Raw genomic sequence first — 20,713 nt, forward strand, 5'->3', positions numbered from 1 at the left:
TCAGAATGTGGCACAAGTCTACATATGATATAAATACTTCATTACATAAATAAAACACTTGTTTGGGCCAGCATGTGTCCAGTCCGTCATAGATGTACGAAATTAATCAGCAGCTGTATCAGTTTAAAGCATATAAATATGTGTGTTAGTTTTTCTGGAGTCTCAGTGTCATAGATGTATCTTAGGTTCTTCAGGTCCTGAAGTATTCTAGATCAGGGGTTATTTAGTCTCAGGGTCTACATTTTTCCTAGATTATTAAGTCACGACCCAAATTAATCAAAAATTTTAAAAAATAAAATAATAAATTTTGACCCAAATATATTTCACAAAACATACTGTAGTAACAGGAAAAATAACATTGTGTTGTAACAGTCACACAAATAGTAGTACTGATTAAAAAACAATTTCAAAATAATTCAATAATTCAGTTGCGACCCTACAATTGAGAAGCAGTGTTCCAGACATTTATTCTTCCCATGCATTTATCAGGTCCATAAATTAATGGGAAAAAGTTAGCTACATGTAGTAAACATTTTCTAAACAAAGTAAAATGAATCCATAGTTAAATGTACGTCGATTGCTTTCTATAATAGATTCATTTCAGTGTTTTGCACCATTTTGCCATTTGCAGCATGTGTCTGCTTATGTACTGGTTACCAGGGGTATAAAGCAGGCGACACTTTCAGGTCCAGTGGGTAAATCTCTGCCTCATTCGCAGAGGCCAAGAGGGTGACAGATCTAGGACAGCGGTGGTACTGAATGACAAAGATATAGATGGAAGAAGTTTGGCTGGCCTCGATGGAGCGAGCCTACTTTGAAGCCCTGTAATTGTTTCTAATCACTGACCAGCTGCACCAAGTCCAATTTCATGTGGCAGCTGTGGTTGGGCGCTCTGAGAGTCAGGGTGGGGGGGCTGGGGGTCCCAGACACGACACAGCCACTTCTGCTTGTCCCCCATGAGGCCGACATGATGGATGAGCCCATTCCACAGTGCTCTGAAATGTCCCCCACCGTCATCTGCCCAACAGACCAGATTGCGCAGAACTCCAAGACCATCGTCTGCCCAATGATTGACGTCATCGACCACAACAACTTCGGGTACGAGGCACAAGCCGGGGATGCCATGAGGGGCGCCTTTGACTGGGAGATGTACTACAAGCGCATCCCCATTCCACCCGAGCTGCAGGGCGTTGACCCCAGTGACCCCTACGAGTGAGTACACAAAGCCAAGAGGCTTGGACCTCCATTTCACACCTGCAACAGGTCACAGGAAACTTGCCCAGGCACCACAGGATAAAGTGTGCAGTCCAGACTATCAAGGTTACTGTATTTTAGTTTAATTCTCCCTGAATTATCTATTTGATGACTCCCTTCTAATCCAGGACAGTCCGGATTTATTGGATTACCCAGAGCAGTGTTTCTCAAACCAATTTTCAGGGACCCCAAGACCATCCAGCTCCAAGTAGCACAAATGTGGACCATCTGGGGGTCCCCAAGTACTGGGTTGAGAAACATTGAACCAGAGGGATTCAGTAGATTAACTGTGCCGAAAATGAGGTGCTGGAGCGAATGCCTTTAATCTTAGCTTCTAGAAGTTTGCTGACTTGGAGTTAAAACAAAAATGTCTCAACTTTTACACCACAATATTCATAAACAGAAACATAATATAGCCTTACCAAGGACCAAACTATGTTTTACTGAACCATTGTGGATTTTCCTTTATTTGGTTTTCAGTTGGCCTGCTTATTTGCTTTTAGGATGACCTCCAGGTCTAACATGGACTTGCTGTTGTGCTTTAGTTTACTGACGGATGATGCAGTATATCTTTAGCTACACAGCCCCGCTGCCTGGGACTTGGCTCTGGTATAGGAGGGCCCGGGGATTTTTATGATTGTCCGAGCGTGGCAAGGTGTGAACTCTTCAGCTTGGCATGGAAACCACCCCATTTTGCCACCACGTTAAACACCTAGTGGGCAAATGTGTGCAGAATGTTCTCCTATGGCATAGTGAGACGTTCTTCCTTTCTGTACAGGTGCATGGCAACCTGACATAAAATATACACAATGGAGACAGGTGCTGCACTGCATGGTGAAATTATGCAACTTATGCTGCTTTAAACCAAAAAGCTAACCGAATTTAAAATACCACATCATTAACCAGTTACAGTGCCCTCCACAGTTATTGGCAAAATGCTAACAATTGGCAAAAAAAACTCAATGAAAAATACCTTTACAGTTCTTTAGGTAGATCTCACACTCAAATTCCCATGAACCATTAACTGAGAAGATTTTTTTTCTCAAAATGCATGTCACATTGCTTATTGCAACCCTAAATTTAATTAATAACAGCAATGGTTCTTCGTTTATAATGTTGGATGAAATCATTATCAGGTCCATAAGTTCATAAGGTTATATCCATGTACTATACATTTTCTAAGCAAATTCAAATAAATGTATGCTACATTAATGCTTGAATATGCAGGTAGTTTTGGACTTTATGAGCTAATTCATTCCAAATTATTGCCCGTTACATGATGACTTTGGTTCCAGTCAAAACATTTTTATCATAAACTTTTGCGAAATATATTAACAGAATTGGCATGTCATCAAAAATATACAGACATCTTTGGAGAAAAACAAAAGCCACTTCTTTGCTGCAGTTGCAACATTTACACTGTGATCCCTCACAAACAGTACGTAAGATGAACCTGGTGCGTTAACAGGATCCGGCTGGGTCATGAAACAATGTAATCGGGCACCATCGTAAAATATGCCGCAGCGTGTAATGTTGCACATGCGCAGACATGCAAGGTACAAACTGCGCATGCACCGTCAGATGTTTCCCAAAGCAAAGCTGAGTGATAAACTCAAAAATCGGGAGTTCAGAAAGTGAGGACCACCTGAATATCACTTTCCATAATATGGATTATTTCCTTCATACAAAATATCTCCTGATCATTCAGGACCTTGTTTTTAGATTCACCCTGACTGCTCCCCCCCACTGGATGTTAGGTGCAGTGAAAGCTATAGGAGACTGGAATGGCCACTGCATAAGCTTGATTCTCTGGTCAGTGAAGCATTCCTTTTGTGGATTTAGAGGTATGATTTTAATCATTGTCCTGCTGTAAGATTTAGCAGTGACCCAACCTCCTGGCAGTGACTGGCAGATGGCGGTCTAAAATCTCCAGAGACCATCATGCCATGTATACTAAGACGATTTCCAGAGCTTTCAGAAGAAAAACAGCCCCACACTTTCGCATCTCACATTCTTCAAAGTGGAGATTAGATTCTTTATTTATTTAAGGCTTAATTTTATTTAACCACAAAACTGCAGTTGCAATCAAAATTTCACCAGTATTTAGTGAACGTCAGATGCTTATGTCTGCAGTTTAACCTCGGCAGAAGCTGAAGGTTTTTGGCAGAAGTAACTAACTGTCACAAAGAGTGCGCCGGAATAGCATCATCTCATCTCCAGTTGTTTGAGACTTTTTAATTATTGCTCTAACAGTGAAAATGGGTATTTTCAAGCGTGCAGCTATTTTTAAAGCCATTGCCTGATTTATGTAGGTCAGTAACCTTTTGTCTCATTTCATTTGTGTATTCTCTGATCTTAATGTTAATTAGATTTATTAGGTTTTGCGCACGAGAATTCTTTTGCGGCACCAATAAATGTGACACGTTTCTAGAAAAAAATATTTTAACTTTTATGTGAAGATTTCTTTCCTTTGAATAACTTTTACATCAACGCAAGGTTATAGTTCTCTAAAATCAAGCTAATGAGCAATTAAAGACTTTTTCACAGTCTTTCTTTCTGATCGTTTTATTAAGGGTGATTAAGGGGTTATTAAGGGTGCCAGTGATTCTGGAGGGCACTGTATATTATGATGTGCATATACCTTTAATCGTACATATGCATCTAGTCTAATTGTAAGTCCCTGAAGCAAGTTAATATCAATTTTAGCCATTTAATGCATATAAAATATTTTTTAATCAAATAAATTAACCATTGACTTTATGTCCTCTCATTTTCATGTGATTGACATTGTGATAGTGTGGAAGTAAAATCGGACATCGGTAGGCCAGGAAGGGAGGCATATTGGGTCTGTTATGTCTTAGGTCTTAGGCAAGAAGAGATTGTTTTGATTGTTTGATTGTTGACTGATTATTTGTTGTCACTGTGTGACCTCGCTTCATGATAGCTGACTGGAGTTAGTTCCGCAAACCCTGAAGAAAGCTCAGACCTTGGAGATGCAGACAGCGTAACAAAAGGGGGGGAGAAACCACCTGTAGGAAGAGAATCTAAGCTGCCCCAACTGGTGCACAGCGAGTTATCGCTTTATAAAATAGTTGCAGCAGACAATATATAGCATGTTACGTGGGAGTGCAAATGTATAAGTAATCATGTTAATCATACTAATCATATGTTAACTATGTATTTGCAGTGATTCAATGACAATACGTCAATGTGTTAATCATTAATCAATGGAACACTCAAACATTAATAGTGATTCAATGTCATATAATCAATATCTATATACATATCACAAGTAGAGTCTAGAAGCCGAGACAGATTCCGATAAATTGAGAAAGATGGGTGGATTTTACCTTGCTACCAAGGTGAACCAATAGAGCAGGAGAATTGTGTTTGTTATACGTTTTAGCTCGGTTTGTTGGTGTTTTGTAACCAATCAGGAATTAGAAGTCCTTATTGGGAATTGGGAGTTATGGTTTATCAACTGGTTGCTCTTTGTGCTCGGGGTGACTTGGTACCGAGTGCCAGTGCGATGGGAGGCTTTGCTGGAATTGCTGGAATAAAAGAGATTTTCTTTACTCACCAAACTGAGAGGTCCAGACTTCCATTCTAAGTGACTCTCTCTGTTATCAGAGAGGTTGATTTATAATTTTTCTACCACAATAATGACTCTTCTGGCTTATAAACGGTGGTTAAAAAGAAATGATGTTAAATGTTATTTAAAGAACTCACTAAGTTGTTACACATTAATTTATGTCTGATCTGACATGCTGTGAAAGCAATACAAATTCTGGAGAGGTTAAGTGACGTTTACCTAAAACTGTAACACCTGAAGCTGTATCTACTGTAACAAGCAATCAGCCAATCAGAATGGCGCGTCACATCTCCTTTAAAAGGCATCGGCACATAATCTACTGCAGATTGCTACTACAATGGTGCGCTTGCCCGGCAAGCCAGGTCATCTGCGGGAGCACTACTATTCCATCGAAGCCTTTTTGGGTGAAGCAAGCGTGGGATGAGGTAGCGGCGTCATTTCTGGCATCATTAGATCATCCGCACGGCGCCGAAAGCCGTATAATGATGTCAAAAATAAAGAAAACAGAAGCTCGTCGCTAAACAAGATGACTGGCTGCCAATGTGCACTTAATTATTATCTAGTGTGTTTTTTAATTTTGATTTTTGGTCTGCAGTTCTAAAAATATAAATAAGTGTCATCTTTGTTCAAACAAAACCTACAGTTTTTACGGTGTTTTAAAATGTTAAATCATAAAAGTAATAGGTAATTGGGCTGTTATTTTTCTACTTTTCCTAATTTAGATTCCTTACCCGGCTCCAGACGATTCAGCTCTTCTGCCAGCTGATCCCTCCTTGCCTGTGTTGCTGCCGGCATGCACTCCTTCGTTGGCATCGGCACATGCAGTTCAGTTGATTCCAGTTCAGTTCAGGCTTTCTAAAGTCCACTGATGTGTCCTAATTTATGTCCAGCAGACATCCATCACCCGTGGCAATGTTACGCAACATGTAACATGCCACAAAGGATGCTGCGACCTTCTGAGGGCCGCATCGTAATGTTCCACCTGACTTGCGTTTTATTGAACAGTATGATTACCGTACGTGAAAGAACCAGCTGTACTCTATAATAAAACGTAACGGGCATTATGTAGTGGTATATTTCTAAAACGCGCTGCTTAAATTCCGCTGAATAATGTGCCACTGATTTTAGGCGTAATTTCTGTTGGTAAAAATCACGATGACATTGCGCTCGGCTACGCCTCATTTAAAAAACAGCACTCCGACCACTGGAAAGCGGGCGCAAAATCATTTGCTATTTTAGGCGTGAATATGAGCAATTCGCTGGTATGAAATAGCAAAACCACTTTGTGTCGCGCTTTGCGTAGGTGGAAAACCGAACCCCTAGTCTGTTATAGGAACTTGGTGGCATGAGTTGTGTATCTGGGTATATATAGCTTACATGGTTGCAGAAAATATTTAGTATTTTGGTTCAGTCATCAGTCTTTTGTGATTAAATGAATTCGTTTCTTAACAGGAATTAAAACGATTCATTATTGTATTCTGTTTAAATATCCAGTGATGTCTTTTGTTTGTAATGAAATTGATGTCGGAGGCGCTCTAAAGACAAACCTCTGTTAGAGATTTCCTGTTCAAATGTCTCCCAGAATAGCATTTTGATATAGTATTGAATCCACTAAAAAAAAGACATTGGGAACACATATTATTTTCTCAAAAAATAAGAGTTTGTAATGACGATTTATGGACCTGTCACACTGTGACCACATTCCCTGTTAATCCAGTTGCCCTGTATAATCACTGTAAACTCACTGTGTGTGTTCCAGAAGCTGGACGTATTGGCTCTGCATTATCTGCAGTGTTCACTTGGATAGTATATTACGATTCACCATCTGCAGGGTGTGATACCCCAACGACTCAGTACTTGGCTCGGTATCAAAAGCATGGCTTTATTCGGCGTGATCTACCCATTTCAAACAGTCTCTCAGACACACAGAGCTCGAATCCTGCCAGCTACTCCGGGCTCCCGACGCTGCTTTTGAAAAGCTTCCTCAAAGTCAAGATGTGTGAGAAGTCACACGGAAAGTCAAGCTGACTTTGTTGTTCGCTTAAGGTAACCAAGGACAATTTGCTGTTTGTTCAGCCTAGGGCACATCTCAGTCAATATGACAATTTAGCTACTCTTATTAAAGACTTTAGCTCTCTTATTGGGTTTTCAGTAGCTGCTTATCCACTCGAGGTCATGGTCATCCAGACACCTTTTGGAAACATATTGGATGTGAGGTGCATTCTACTCGGGACAGAATTCCAGCCAATCACAGGGTGATTTCACACATAAGGTCACACACTAAAGGGATTTTAGATCCAGGAATTCCGCCAGGCAGCACATTTTTCAATTGCAACCATCGCAAAAGCATGTGACCATGAGAAGAGCGTTTAAACTCCGAACGGAGAGCACCATGACTAGAATTGGACTAAGATCCCAGAAACTTTCTGACATTAACGCTTCCACCTGAGCCAACATGTCACTTTTCTCTTTTGTCTTTTCCTGCAGGTAGAAAGTGGAATAGTGGATTGTAATTGGAATAGGCTACAGCTGACTTAAGGTGTTATTAACAGCAAGGGGAGAACCCTTTGAATTTGTCAGGGCCTGTGTGTGAGGGTGATGCGACTGACTCACAGCTTCAGCCCTGTTCAGGTAGCGCCCAAGAACTGTGTTCTTGTATGTTCTCATTATTAATGGGTTTCCTTACTTATTTGTCTGTTTGGGTTCTTGCATTGTTCATTTATTTATTGTTTATTTCGGAATCCATACAGATACACTCTCATTACAGTAAAAATGTTCGGATGACATCCCACGAAACCGATCCAATGACTTTTTGTGGAATAAAGTGCTTGTAATTGATATAATTCCATAGTTATTCTTCAGCACTCAGACCAGAACAGCTCCAAGGAACTGCAGCAGATCCTGGTAAAATGAGAGCACGAGACGGTATACTGGGGGGAAAAAATCAAACGTTCCATAATCTCCATTCTGCAGCCCTCTCCAGTGCTTCATCTTTGGAGCAAACAGCTCATCATCCTTTCAAAGCTTGGTCACACTTCAGCTCCTGTTCTGTTACCATCCACATCTGCACTTCAGAGGGCTGGAGCCCGTGTCCTGATGAGCTCAGGTTCATGCCTTGCTGGCTCAGAGAGGCCATCTGCGGGGCTCCTCGTTAGCCACACCAGACAGTGTGCTGGATGCACCAGCTAATTAGCCTACGTGCTTGTCCTGCTTCTCAACCTAAAACTCATCTTATTGATTTTGGTGCTCTTATATAAGCAATAGCTGCTCTTCATGATGGTATCATCTTAAAACAAGGACACCCATTCCTTACAAATTGATCTGCCAGCAGATTTAGGCAATCCAGTAGCTATTCAGACCATATTGTCATCATTGAATCTCTTGACTCTTGTTCTGGTGTCTTGTAAATCATTCATATTTCTGTATACAGGCAGTCATATTTCTATATATACAGTAGGCAGTGCCTGTCCCACTTATGGAAAACTCATACTTACAAACTACCATAAAGTCTGTTATATTGCAAATCTGATTTAAATACAATGGCTTGTAATAGCAAATGCACACACTATTTTGTGACACTTGTGAAAACATTGCATGGCTTCAGCGGTTCATTGACTTGAGGTACAGTACAGTACCATATGTAGTAATATTTTTTATTACGATATATTTGTTATTGTTATGAACTGTATTTTTATTTTTCCAATTTATCCATTATTAGACTTAATTACAGACATAGGTAACAGATCTCATTCGTAACCTGGGACTGCATGTACAGCTATGGGATTTTACATAAAATTGCAAAAACTAAACAATGTGTGCAGCTAAGGGTTAGATCTTCGGCAGATATTGGATCAGAGTAGCTACCATAAATCTAAAAGTGGTCCTCTGTGACCCTCAATTACGTGTGTGGGGCTAGCTGGTGACTAGTCTCATTTATTTGTTTTAATTGCTAATGATGTTGTATGCATTCAAATACTTTGGAAAAATAGAAGACAAACCAAATGTGCCCTGATCGGATTGTCAAGCAGCTGGCATGATGAAGTCTGGGAATTCAAATGCTCGGTGTCACCGCTGGTGATCTCAGTCTGAGCCACACATACCCAGCTGTTCCTCTTTGATCAAACACGGTTATTTGCTTTTTTTTTTTTAAGCAGAAAGTGGTTCAGCATTAGCTGATTAGCAGCATCGGGGCCATCCACTCATTTAATTTGGTTTTATGGTTCCAGTGAAGCTGCAGATTTTACCAACAGGACCTTCAAAGTTGAAAGTTGCTGTTTCTGCTACTCGCTGCTCTGTAATCGCCATAAATGGATAAACACCGTATTTATTACAGCGGTGTATTATGAATCATTACAGGGATGAAAGCTGATTTTATGGCTACATCTGCTCAGGGTGAACCTCGAACATCACATCTTATTGCTAGTTGATCGTCTTTTTTTCACAGGGTACCGTTGTTTAATTGTCATTCATGCCAAAGCAGTTGTGCCCGATATTTACATGTACAGGAGCATCCACTGATCCATCCATCCACACATTCATCCGTCGTCCGTGCTGCTTACACAGCACAGGGTCACAATGGACTGGAGAGACAATTAAATACAAATCTACAAATCCATGTCACATATACTAGAATGGTATCTATGTGGATTTGAAGTTCTTGGCTTTCTTCTCGTCCCTCTGCCATATAAGATTGACTTGGGTGTCATGTCTGTCCCATCAGTTGATCCCTGTTGTCCTTTAAAAGTGAAGATCACTCTCATTCTTCACCAGCTCACAACCACAGAGGGACAATTCAACACTTTCCTGAATTTGTTTTCATGTACTCTTTCTAAAACGGAATTGAGCACTTTGTTTTTTTTCCTGCTCTTCCTCATTTTGTAGAGGTGGAGCTAGTTTTGTCGGTGTGATATACTTGCATTAGCGATAGTAAGTTGTACACTTTTAATTTATATATTCACTTACCAAAATTGTTTTCCTTTGATAATAAGCTTCACACTAATTTGCAAATTCCATTTAAGAACATTTTTATTGTGGGGAAAAAGTGCATTTTAAGTGAACTAATGAGCCATGATGCTTGAAGTGCTCCTCTTAGTGTGTTAATTGGGGTGAAGAATAGGTTGCAGGATATGACTATTAAACAGGTAACAGTCACGGACATGCCTACCAAAGCAATCGTCTGTCTTCTTTCACTAAAACATGGTGTTTTCTTCATTAAAGGTACTTTCTGAAAGTTGTTGAAATACATAACATTGTGTATTTTTTCTTTATTTGCTGCATTGCTGCAGTTTGCAGATAATGCAATGGGACATTCAAGGCTAAAACTCTATCAATGTAATACGCTGTGTGTAGTTTCAAGAAACTTGATTATAATTCTTTTTAAGATATAAAACCACAACTTAAACTTATAATGGTAATAAGACTTTCTGGTAATCTTGCAACTTAGATGCAATTGAATGAAATGGTGTTTTAAAATTAATTTAAATTAAGTGCACATGTGATGTTTAAGAAGACTTAATCAGTATTATATTGAAAACTGTCTTTAAATTGGAAAGAGGAATATTGCTAGAAACTCCAGGTTCTTGAGAGCAACTAATTTGCTCCCTGGGTAGGTGTTAAAACTAATTGCTGTACTTGAAGATAGAGTACTTAAAGGGTAAATTAGTCTCCAAAACGCTGTATGCATGTATGCTTTTATAAGGTTTTCATGAATAAAGTGAAAGAAGTGAATGTAATGCTTACTGCACGAAAAATTTTGTATATCGGCATTATTTCAAGGAAATAAGAAGAACTGTCAGATAAATTCCCCTCATGTGCCCTGCGTTGGGTTGATCCCTGCCTTACTCCCTGCCTTCTGGGATAGGCGCCGGACCCCCATGGGTTCCCGAATAGGAGAAGTGGACAAAAAAAAAAAAAACTGTCTGAATACATTTTCTGAAATAAAGGAGAAAAAATTACTTTGTACATATCGTTTAAGTCCACAGTAAGTGCAAAGCATATTCTGTGTTTTACAAAAGGTTGAAATCTATAATAAAGAATTGTACTGTCTCAGCATAGAGTAATAAAAAGCCTTTGCGTAACAAATGATGAGAATCTAACGACTGAAGGTTACATTATAAATATATGTAATGTGTCTCTCTTTCTTATATGGTATATAGCCAAGGTCATATAAATCTGGTCTATGAATTATGCAGAAAAGTGTCTCATGCATTAATTACATAGAATGTACATTATTATGACGTTGTACTGCCTGTATGCATAATATGTACAGAATGCAACAGAGTTCGTACTACAAATGATGTGTGTGAGGATATTATTCCTGTACTTGGCTCCTCAGTAGCTGCCTGTAAAGTCTGCAGTAGAATACCAATGTTCCTCTGCTTGTTACTCATCTGCTTGTCCTGCACATTCCACGGCTGTTACCCTAATATCGTGTTTTATAGCTCTTAGCCCTATTAGCATTTCCATTCTATGCTTTTGTACGGCTAGAAATTCTGGCGCCCCCTAGGGTTCACCTGGTAAGTTTTGCTGAGAGGGGGACAGAGTACCCCCTGGTATATTTTTTCAGGAGTGAGGGGCCCCAATGATAGATTTTGGGGCCCCTTTAAACAGCTGGGCTCTCTGAATCTGAGTCAGGGCCGAGGGGCCCCGATGGTAAAATTTGGGGCCCCTTTAAACAGCTGCGCCCCCGAACCTTTGTCAGGAGTGAGGGGCCCTGATGGTACATTTTGGGGCCCCTTTAAACAGCTGCGCCCCCCGAATCTATTTCAGGAGTGAGGGGCCCTGATGGTAGATTTTGGGACCCCATTAAACAGCTGGGCCCCCTGAATCTGCCTCAAGAGTGAGGGCCCACCGAAGGTAAATTTTGGGGCCTCTTTAAACAGTTGGGCCCCCTGAATCTGCCATGGTCTCCATGCCCCTCTGACACCCGTGCTTGTGTCCATCCTCTGCCTCAAACCTTACATTATTTTTGAGGATGTGACTGACACACACACGTCAGTCCTGTAGACAAAAGATAACACATAGATTCATCTAGAAGGAACAGCCATGCACTCACCCACTGGAAAACCAAGATTGATTCAGTATAGTAATCTACATTCTGTTTAGCTAAACAGTTACTTAATCCTTTGTTTTGCAACTTATACACATCATTGCGGGGTGGTGTGGTGGCACAGTGGTTAGTATTACTGTCTCATGGCAAAAAGATCCTGGGTTCGGTCCTGGGTCCATTCTGTGTGGAGTTCACACGCTCTCCCCGTGTTCATGTGGGTTTTCACCAGGGGCTCCAGTTTCCTCCCACAGTCCAGTAGCTTGCAGGGTAGGTTGATTGGTGTGTCTAAATTGGCCCTGTGAGTGCTGTTGCCTCCTGAAGGCTAGTGCAGAAGACTGAAAACCTGAATGCATGCATTCTTTGGAGACAGCCTGTGAGTGTGTTTGATTCCATACTGCAGCAGTAATAAATCCTTCTGTGACTGAACTTTTTTTTATTTATTTTAACTTATTCCACAACATTACCATGGTGCTATATCCATCTTAACTAGGGTTATTTTGTGGCACGTACAGCTAGCTCTACTTCTCTGCCACTGTTTATCAGCAGAATATCTTGCATCTAATTTGCATCTCTGGGCTCCTGAATGCTAAGCTAACAGATCGTCAACTGGACAGAGACATTCAGGGTACAGCGGTGTCCATAGCGTGGATCCACATGTGAAATAGCCATCTGCAGGCCACACTCAGAGCCCTGGCCCTATCAGTTGGATCATTGAACCATAATTGCTTGACCCTTTGTTGCTGTTTCCCAAGAAAAGGCAGGCAACCAATCTGAAGTACTTTTGCAATTGCACTGGTTATTTGTACTTTCTATAGACACTATTACCCAAACACCTTTACTTTATGGGGTTAGTTTCCCCAAAATTGGCATTTTAGGTGTCCTCTGTTTTTTTTTATTTATTTCCTTTTTGGGAATATTTACTGTACACTGATGGGTACCATCCAAAGTACCTTTTCTTTTGTTATGTTTGTGTTAGTCTGTCCCAACAAATACACAGAGAAAACTACAGTGTTTACCTGATATGACCTCTAGCCACTGGCTGTTTCAGAAGGTGATTACGCTGGGTAACAGCCTATAATGAGGGCCTATCTGTGTATGGAATTTTGGTGTAAAGCTGTTTAAAATGATTGCATAAATTGATATTGCATCCCAGGAGGCACCATGAACAATATTATATCCAGGAAAGGCTAGGAAAATATTAAAGCATAATTAAAGCATAGCCTCAGCCTGCATTATTTACATTAAGTATACTTTGTTACAGGGAATAAGAGCAAATATTTCATCCATCCTTCTTCCAGTTCCTTCAGTAGTAAGAGGCGTGGGGGGGGGGCAGCTGCAGCATATTGCAGAATGCATGGGGACACCCTGGATGGGATGCCAGCCAATCGCAGGGCCCGCGCACTCAATGGGCAATTTTGAGATGCCACCTGACATAAGCGCATGTTCATTGAACTGCAAGAGCAGTGATTCCTGATCCGGTCCTCAGGGCCCTGCAGGCAGTCCACGTTTTTGCTCCCTGTAAGGGAGCTGGGAGAGAGCAAATACATGGAGCATTTGTGAGTCCCAGAGGACTGGGTTGGGAAGCACTGTGCTAGGGGAAGAGTTATACGAGAAGAAAACATGCAAAAAATTTCCTCACACAGAGAGCAGTGGTAGGAATCAAACCCCCTGACACACTCAGAAATAACATCACCTGTCAGAAAGTCTCTATGATCTGCTGACACACATAACGGAGGCTATTGGTCTGTAAGATGCAAACTCCTCCTCTCTGTCTTCTCTATTGTTCCCATTCTCAGGTCGCCAGTGATGGCGGGAGGCCTCTTTGCAGTCAATCGCCGGTGGTTCTGGGAACTCGGAGGCTACGACACAGGGTTAGAAATCTGGGGTGGAGAGCAGTTTGAAATCTCCTTCAAAGTAAGCTAATCCAGGATTGGGTTTTCCTCTGAGCTAAATTGAAAAACGTCTTCCAAAGGGAAAGGAACAATTTCCAAGTGAATAAGCTGTGTCAAGACCTAGTTCTGGAAAACTGGTATTGGTGAGGTTTCACTTGACTATAGTATGTAACTGTTATTTTAAGCAACCTTTGTCAATCACTTTGCATGCTTAGGATTTAAAGAAATCTTAATAGTAATAAAACCTGGCATACCTACAATGAATCTAATTATTCAGCTAAGTTGTACCTTTCAAAAGATGCTGTGTACTGTTCACAACAAACAGCATTGGTTGATGAAGGTCCTTAATTTTGAACCAGATTTAATATTTTAGCAGTTTAAAAAAACACTTCAGTTATAAAGGTCTGTAAAAGAAGTATTTATTTTGCCTAATATTGCACCAATTTACCCTCTATTATCCACTTTGTTGATAGTGTTTGAATGGCTTTTTTCCCTGACTAGCAACTAGCAACCATGGTAAAAACCATAATAGTTCAAATGTTGACTTCCTTGAGTCAGCTGACTTTATTATTATTATTTATTTTTTTTTATTATTATTATTATTATTGTGCTTGGTAAATTTTAAGGTTTCAAAAGTATTGGCTAATATTCAGTTTCAGTAGTAAAAAGCTTAGGGTTAACATTAACTGCACCTTCATGATGCATTCATTATGCATTCATAGAGCATTCAGTGCACCTTCATAATGCACTCATAAAGCATTCGTAGAACATTCATAAGCAACATGTAAGTATAGCTTAACATCCTAATGTCCTGTACTGTACCATACATTAATAACAAACATCATATCATAATAATTTTCTTTATTTAAAAAAAAAACATATAATGTTTGTTATTAATGCATAGTACAGTTGTTAAAGTATGCTAGGATGTTAAGGTATACATACATGCCGCTCCTGTTCTGTGAATGTATTAAGAAGGTGCAGTTAATGTAAAGTGTTACGAGTAAAAGATGCAATCCTAGTGATATTTTCTTTGAAATAATGCTTAATTAATTCAGCAATTAAGTGATTCTTTTCTGCCAATGGTTACTTTAAAAATCATGTGTTTGTACAAGGTTTGCATGATAAGCCGTTGTACATTAGCCATGCCTGGTGTCTTTTTTCTTATATTGTAAACACATACTTTCTCCAGCAGGTATAAAATCAATATGACATCCTAAATTAATATTTATAAGAGATTTTATTGCCTGGATGAAAAATAGAAAATTCTGTAAAAACCAACCTCTAAAGTTAATGAAAGCCAAAATATAAGGCAACCCTGAAGCCATAGCTCCCCCATCTGTTAGCTTTATGATACTACAACGTGTCACACACAGACGTGAAGCATGATTGGGTTATTAAAATTTGTCCATGTTGTCTTATGGGCAACATTTTCTTTTGGAAAAATCATTCGTCGGTGCTGAACTCTATATTGAAGACATATTTGTGATAGAAGATGCCTCGTATTTTTGCCTGCTGTGTAGTAGGGGCAGATGCTGTAGAAGAAACAGGAATTTGTGAGGAAATGAAAACTTAAAATGAAAAAATTATATTTGACAGTGCATATAGTCTAGGGATCAGCACTCAGATGAAATCCCATTGCCTTCTACCTGTCTGGGACCGACATCAGAAATGAAGTACATTGCAAAGGATATTTAAAGAGACGCTGAAAACAATAACAGCCAAAAAGATATGAACCCCGGACGGATATGATTGATTTCACATCTGACAACCACTATTTTTGGAATATTGTGTGACTTAAGCAGAATTCTGCTTAAAAAAAATCAAACTTGTGTTTTTTAATACCTCCAATCAGAAATCATTCCGATATAAGCCTACGGGGCATCTCAGCTGCAGGGGCTGCTGCTTGTGGATCAGCTGAAGTGCCAGGCAAAGTACAGACAGTGCCATGTGGCCTTCTGCTCAGTGTGCCACGCCGAAATGCCCCTTGTATAAGGAGGCTCTCTCACATCCTGCCCTTTTTGGAGAAAAATGGCACAGACTGATCCATCCCTGAGCTCGCCGACTCTCTCTTAAGCTATTCCCGGGATTATGGTTCGACAGCAATCGCCCCTCTTCTGTAGATATCTGTGGCATATTTTGGCTAGCAATGCGGTCCTTTAGTTTCTGTAATCCAACCTTTGAACCGAGTCCACCACAGCAAATTCCTCAGATATGTAGTGTCAATTGCGATTAAAGATTTTTATTCAAATTGGATCAGTTTGCTCAGTGTTGCCAGGAGTACAGAATCACCATCATTTGTCAGGAGGCTCCCTAGGGTGGGTGTACCAGCTTGCAATGCGACAGTAATGCCATTGTTATTTTCAGGTCTGGATGTGTGGAGGCACAATGTATGACGTCCCTTGTTCCAGAGTGGGCCACATTTACAGGAAGTATGTCCCCTACAAAGTTCCCTCGGGCACCAGCTTGGCAAGAGTAAGTGTGCCTGGGATGTGAGGACTCACACGGTGCTTTGTTTTCATACAGTGACCTTTGGACGTTTACTGAAAGCTGACCAGTATTGATGCCTGTTTTGCTTTATTATTAATGATGATGCGTCAGCTGGTAAAGAGACAAATCCATTCATCTCGCTAATTCATAGCCCTTTATGTACCGACTCAAAGTGACAGATAAATGTGAATTTTACTATGATGATTATTGCTCTAATTAATAAAACGAACATTAGTTTGAATTCTTTAATTTAAGTCATACAATTCGGAGCCTGACAGGGGTGGTGCAGTGGTTAGCCCTGTCACACCCTGGGGACCCGGGTTCGAGTCTCCAACATGGTTCTGTGTGGGGAGTTTGCAGGCTTTTCACATGTCTTAGGGTTTCTTCGGGATATTCCAGTTTCCCCCCAGTCTAAAAACACGATGAGGCTATTTGATGTTACCGAATTGCTCAAATTGTACCCTGCAAAGGGTTGATGCTCCATCCTGGGTTGTGCCCTGCCTTGTGCCCATATCCCCTGGAGCTCCTGCAACCCTGGATAGGACATGTGGTTACAGAAAATGAATGAATGGACATGTGAAATACCAAAACAGATTTATCTTTAATGATTGCATCAATGCTCCTAGTAGTTCATTATTTGGAAAATGATTTTACTATTTGTATGCATTGATTGGAATCTCTTACTTAACTGGCAATCTATTTTTATTTTTTTATTTTATGTTGCAGTTTGCAGAAACGGCACTAAATGCTGTTTCAAATGCATTAAAAGTATTAGTATAAGATGAAGAGGTAAAAAAATGAACATGAGTCCTGGATATTGAGTACAAATGTCATTTCCCATGTATTAGCATAAGTTTCGTGCAAACCCAGTGAAACGTTCTAGCTCAGCAGAGCAGTGCGTCTGGCCCACTGGACACTGCGGGAGGCAGACATGTTTGTGGCCACCTGTTCTGCATTCAGAACCTGAAGCGCGTGGCGGAGACGTGGATGGATGAGTACACGGAGTTCATCTACCAGCGCCGGCCGGAGTACCGGCACCTCTCCACCGGCGACCTGACGGCCCAGAAGAATCTGCGCAAACAACTCAAGTGTAAAGACTTCAAATGGTACATGAGCAGCGTGGCCTGGGACTTGCCCAAGTATTACCCCCCTGTGGAACCTTTGCCTGCAGCTTGGGGAGAGGTAAAGCTTTTTATCATCTATATATATATATACTGTCATAAGTCTTTTTATTACATATATATATACAGTTGTGGAAAAAATTATGAGACCACTCTATCTTTTGAAAGAAATCTGCTTTTTTAAGTCCTGGTTTAATCCTGGTTCTGCTGGCAGAAGGCTAAGCTAAGGCAGCAGTACACAAGAATAAGGTGAAGCAGGAGACACTGGGAACGGCCCGAAACCAGCCAGGTAGAGGGCAGAAGTGACTTTCTAATGGCGGAGATGACTGTTAACTTATCCGACAGGTTCTCATGAATCAGAGGGTGACATCAAGGGACCTTCAAAAAGAATGGGAAGCATTAAGTGCAGGTGTGAAGTGCACTGCTAGGACAGTTCATAACAGGCTCATAGAAGCAGGACTGAAGTCCCATAAAGCAAGGAAGAAGCCCTTCATTAATGAGAAACAGAGAAGAACCAGGCTGCAGTTTGCAAAAAAAATGTATATATTATTCACAGACGCCCAACTCTAAATTGCGAAATGCGAGAAACAAAAACTTAAGCTGTAGATTCAGAATTTTTTCCACAGGTGTATATTTTTTTTTATAAATTTGGACAGGGGCACCAAATACCACATATTGTAGCGAGAGCGTCAACTGGTTAGTGACAAACTTTAGCTAGGAAGCATCACTCACCTACGTAAATAAGAGAAACCTGTTAAACTAGTCTTAAGTATTCAAAAGTTAAAGATCTGTGTTGAATGTAAATGACTGATATAACCACCTCATCTCCACCTACACACCTGGCTGTGATATGCAGATCGGCAGCCTTCCTCGGTGGCCAGCTGCTGGCTCTTATGGGTTCCCAGCAGTACCTCATCTTTTTTCAAGTGTTCTAGATCTCCAGTGCCGAACAACACCGTTGTGCGTTTTTGGCAGTCACTTAACAAGTAATTTTACAGCTACTCATTTTCTACAACCACTTAACTGATTCAGGTTCCTGGAGCCTATCCCAGGACACATAAAAATCAGGGCCATTTAGAAACATCTATTCACTTAAACTTAAATGAAGTGAAATGAAAACTTTGTATATTTCATTCTGATTATATATAAAACAGTGAGGTTCTAAGTAAAATCCCTGGTGCCTTTTATAGTATATTTTTGTCAATTTGTAGAGAGACATCAACCACGACATATTGTTGGGAGAGAGCCAATTGGTCAATGACAGACTAGTAAGGAAGTGTCCCTTCTCTATGAAAATAAGGGAAACCTGTTATACTAGCTCTAAACTAGACTAAACTAGTTTGCAGGTGAGGCAGTCAGTAGACCTTGGTCCCCAAGACTTGTTTTCTCTCCCTCTTTCCATTGTCTTCTGTCTCTATCCTGTCAATTTCCTGCACCATTTTGTATAAATGACTCAGCATTGGACTGCTACATTTCCTTGTCAAGTGCCTTAGGGGTGACAGTGTTGTGAAAGGCGTTGTGCTATATAAACAGGCATTGAACTGTTCGCAGTTAAGTTGGTAAAGCATGTTTTACTTATGCTGTATAACAAAAAAAGTTTTGTAACAGCATGAAAATAGGTGCACATTTGAAGTTAAATGTCTGCTTATGCTTCAGACATTGACTTTTATCTCTGTTATAGAGTCCGGTGGACATCTAACAAATGTTCACAGGGTGCTTTATATGGGCTGCCAAAGACAACCAGTGCTGTATGGCAGTTACATTCAAAAAACACACGTTAAAGACTGGGACTATTAGTTTGCTCCATTTCGAAATCCAGTTAGCATTTTTTATTTTACAAAAGAACATTCTAAAGGCTGCAGTGAAATATATTCTTTGACTAAGCCAGACTTCTGCATTCAAGCATTGTCAGATTTTCAGGCTTGACCACATTCACAGGAAGTATGTTTCCTGCAAAGTCTGATTTGGTACGCTTTTATACTTTAGACCAGGGGTCACCAACATGGTGCCCGCAGGCACCAGGATGCCCCCAAGGACCACGAGTCGCCCACGGACCTGTTATAAAAATAGCACGACTCACCAGTGAGCAGCGTCTAAAATTAAATTTTATCCTGTTGCTATTCTTCTTTAATCACATTTGCATTTACATAGATTTGAAAATGACAATATTTAAAAAATATTAAAATCATTTAAAACATGTTTATTATACATGAAGTTTAGATAAGTTTAGGAGGGCGTTTCAAACTGGTAGCCCTTCATATGGCTCAGTACCCATGAAGTAGCTCTCAGTTTCAAAAAGGTTGGTGACCCCTGCTTTAGACTACCGTGTAGGAGTTGGGTATGCAAATCTGTCCAAACATAGAAACAAAAAAATGCATAGTGTCAGACTGAAACCATTATTTTTGAAGATTTAATGAATTAAATTAGAATTAACTTTTTTGACGAAAGAGGGAAAGTCTAGAATAGAATAGAGAATATTTACTTGTGATGCTACAGTAAATTTGTATTATTTGGTAATATAAATGTATTATTTCATAAATCTCATTGGCAAATGGTTTACTGATGAAGAACAGCTACCTCTGGATAATGTCGTATCTGCTGTACTGTGTTTATAGATCCGTAGTGGTGCCTCTGGCCTGTGCATAGACAGCAAACACGGAACTACTGGCACAGAGGTGAGGCTGGATACATGTTTAAAGGAAGGAGCTGAGCGTACGTGGGCTCGCGAGCAGGTAGGCAGCGGACCGCGTCTTTAACACTCCGCCATTTGTCACGTCACAGGGAGTGAAACATGTAAATGTAAACAGACAGACAACCAGACAGACAGATCACACATACATAAATACAGTTATGACCAAAAGATGTGGCACCTGTCCATTCCTTTTCTCCCAGAAAATTGTCGCAATAATTCACGTTTATTTGTTTTATTTGTAGTGGAACAATACGAAAAAGTCAAATCTGATATCATTCGAACTCCAGAAATGGACTGGATGAAATTCCTGGCACCTAATATATGGTAGCACACCCTTTGGTAACAACAACTGAAATCGGTCACTTCCTGTAACAATGAATGAGCTTCTTACACCTTTCTGATTGAAATTCAGGCCACTATTTTTTCCAACTGCTCCAGGTTTCGCAGATGTGAAGTGTACCTTTTCCCAGATGCAGTTCTGAAATCTCTCCACAGGTGTTCTATGGGATTCAGATCTGAACTCATCATTGGCTACTTCAGAACTCTCCAACACTTTGTCTTAAACCATTTCTGGATGATTTTTGAAGTATTCTTTGGGTCTTTATCATGTTGTCAGACCCACAA

The 20,713-nt window shown here is 40.3% G+C and overlaps 1 protein-coding gene across 2 annotated transcripts in view; it reads left to right on the forward strand.

Moving 5' to 3' along the window:
- Positions 1 to 20,713, forward strand: part of LOC125705078 (polypeptide N-acetylgalactosaminyltransferase-like 6) — a 129,837-nt gene that overhangs the window by 106,522 nt on the left and 2,602 nt on the right. For both annotated transcript variants that reach the window (XM_048971422.1, XM_048971423.1), the window contains exons 7-11: positions 1,029 to 1,212; positions 13,691 to 13,808; positions 16,154 to 16,261; positions 17,237 to 17,458; positions 20,013 to 20,129. In XM_048971422.1, the coding sequence (XP_048827379.1) occupies positions 1,029 to 1,212; positions 13,691 to 13,808; positions 16,154 to 16,261; positions 17,237 to 17,458; positions 20,013 to 20,129 (749 nt within the window). The remainder of the gene's footprint in view (positions 1 to 1,028; positions 1,213 to 13,690; positions 13,809 to 16,153; positions 16,262 to 17,236; positions 17,459 to 20,012; positions 20,130 to 20,713) is intronic.

Source organism: Brienomyrus brachyistius, chromosome 12 (genome assembly GCF_023856365.1).
Source record: "Brienomyrus brachyistius isolate T26 chromosome 12, BBRACH_0.4, whole genome shotgun sequence".
Lineage (NCBI taxonomy): Eukaryota > Metazoa > Chordata > Actinopteri > Osteoglossiformes > Mormyridae > Brienomyrus > Brienomyrus brachyistius.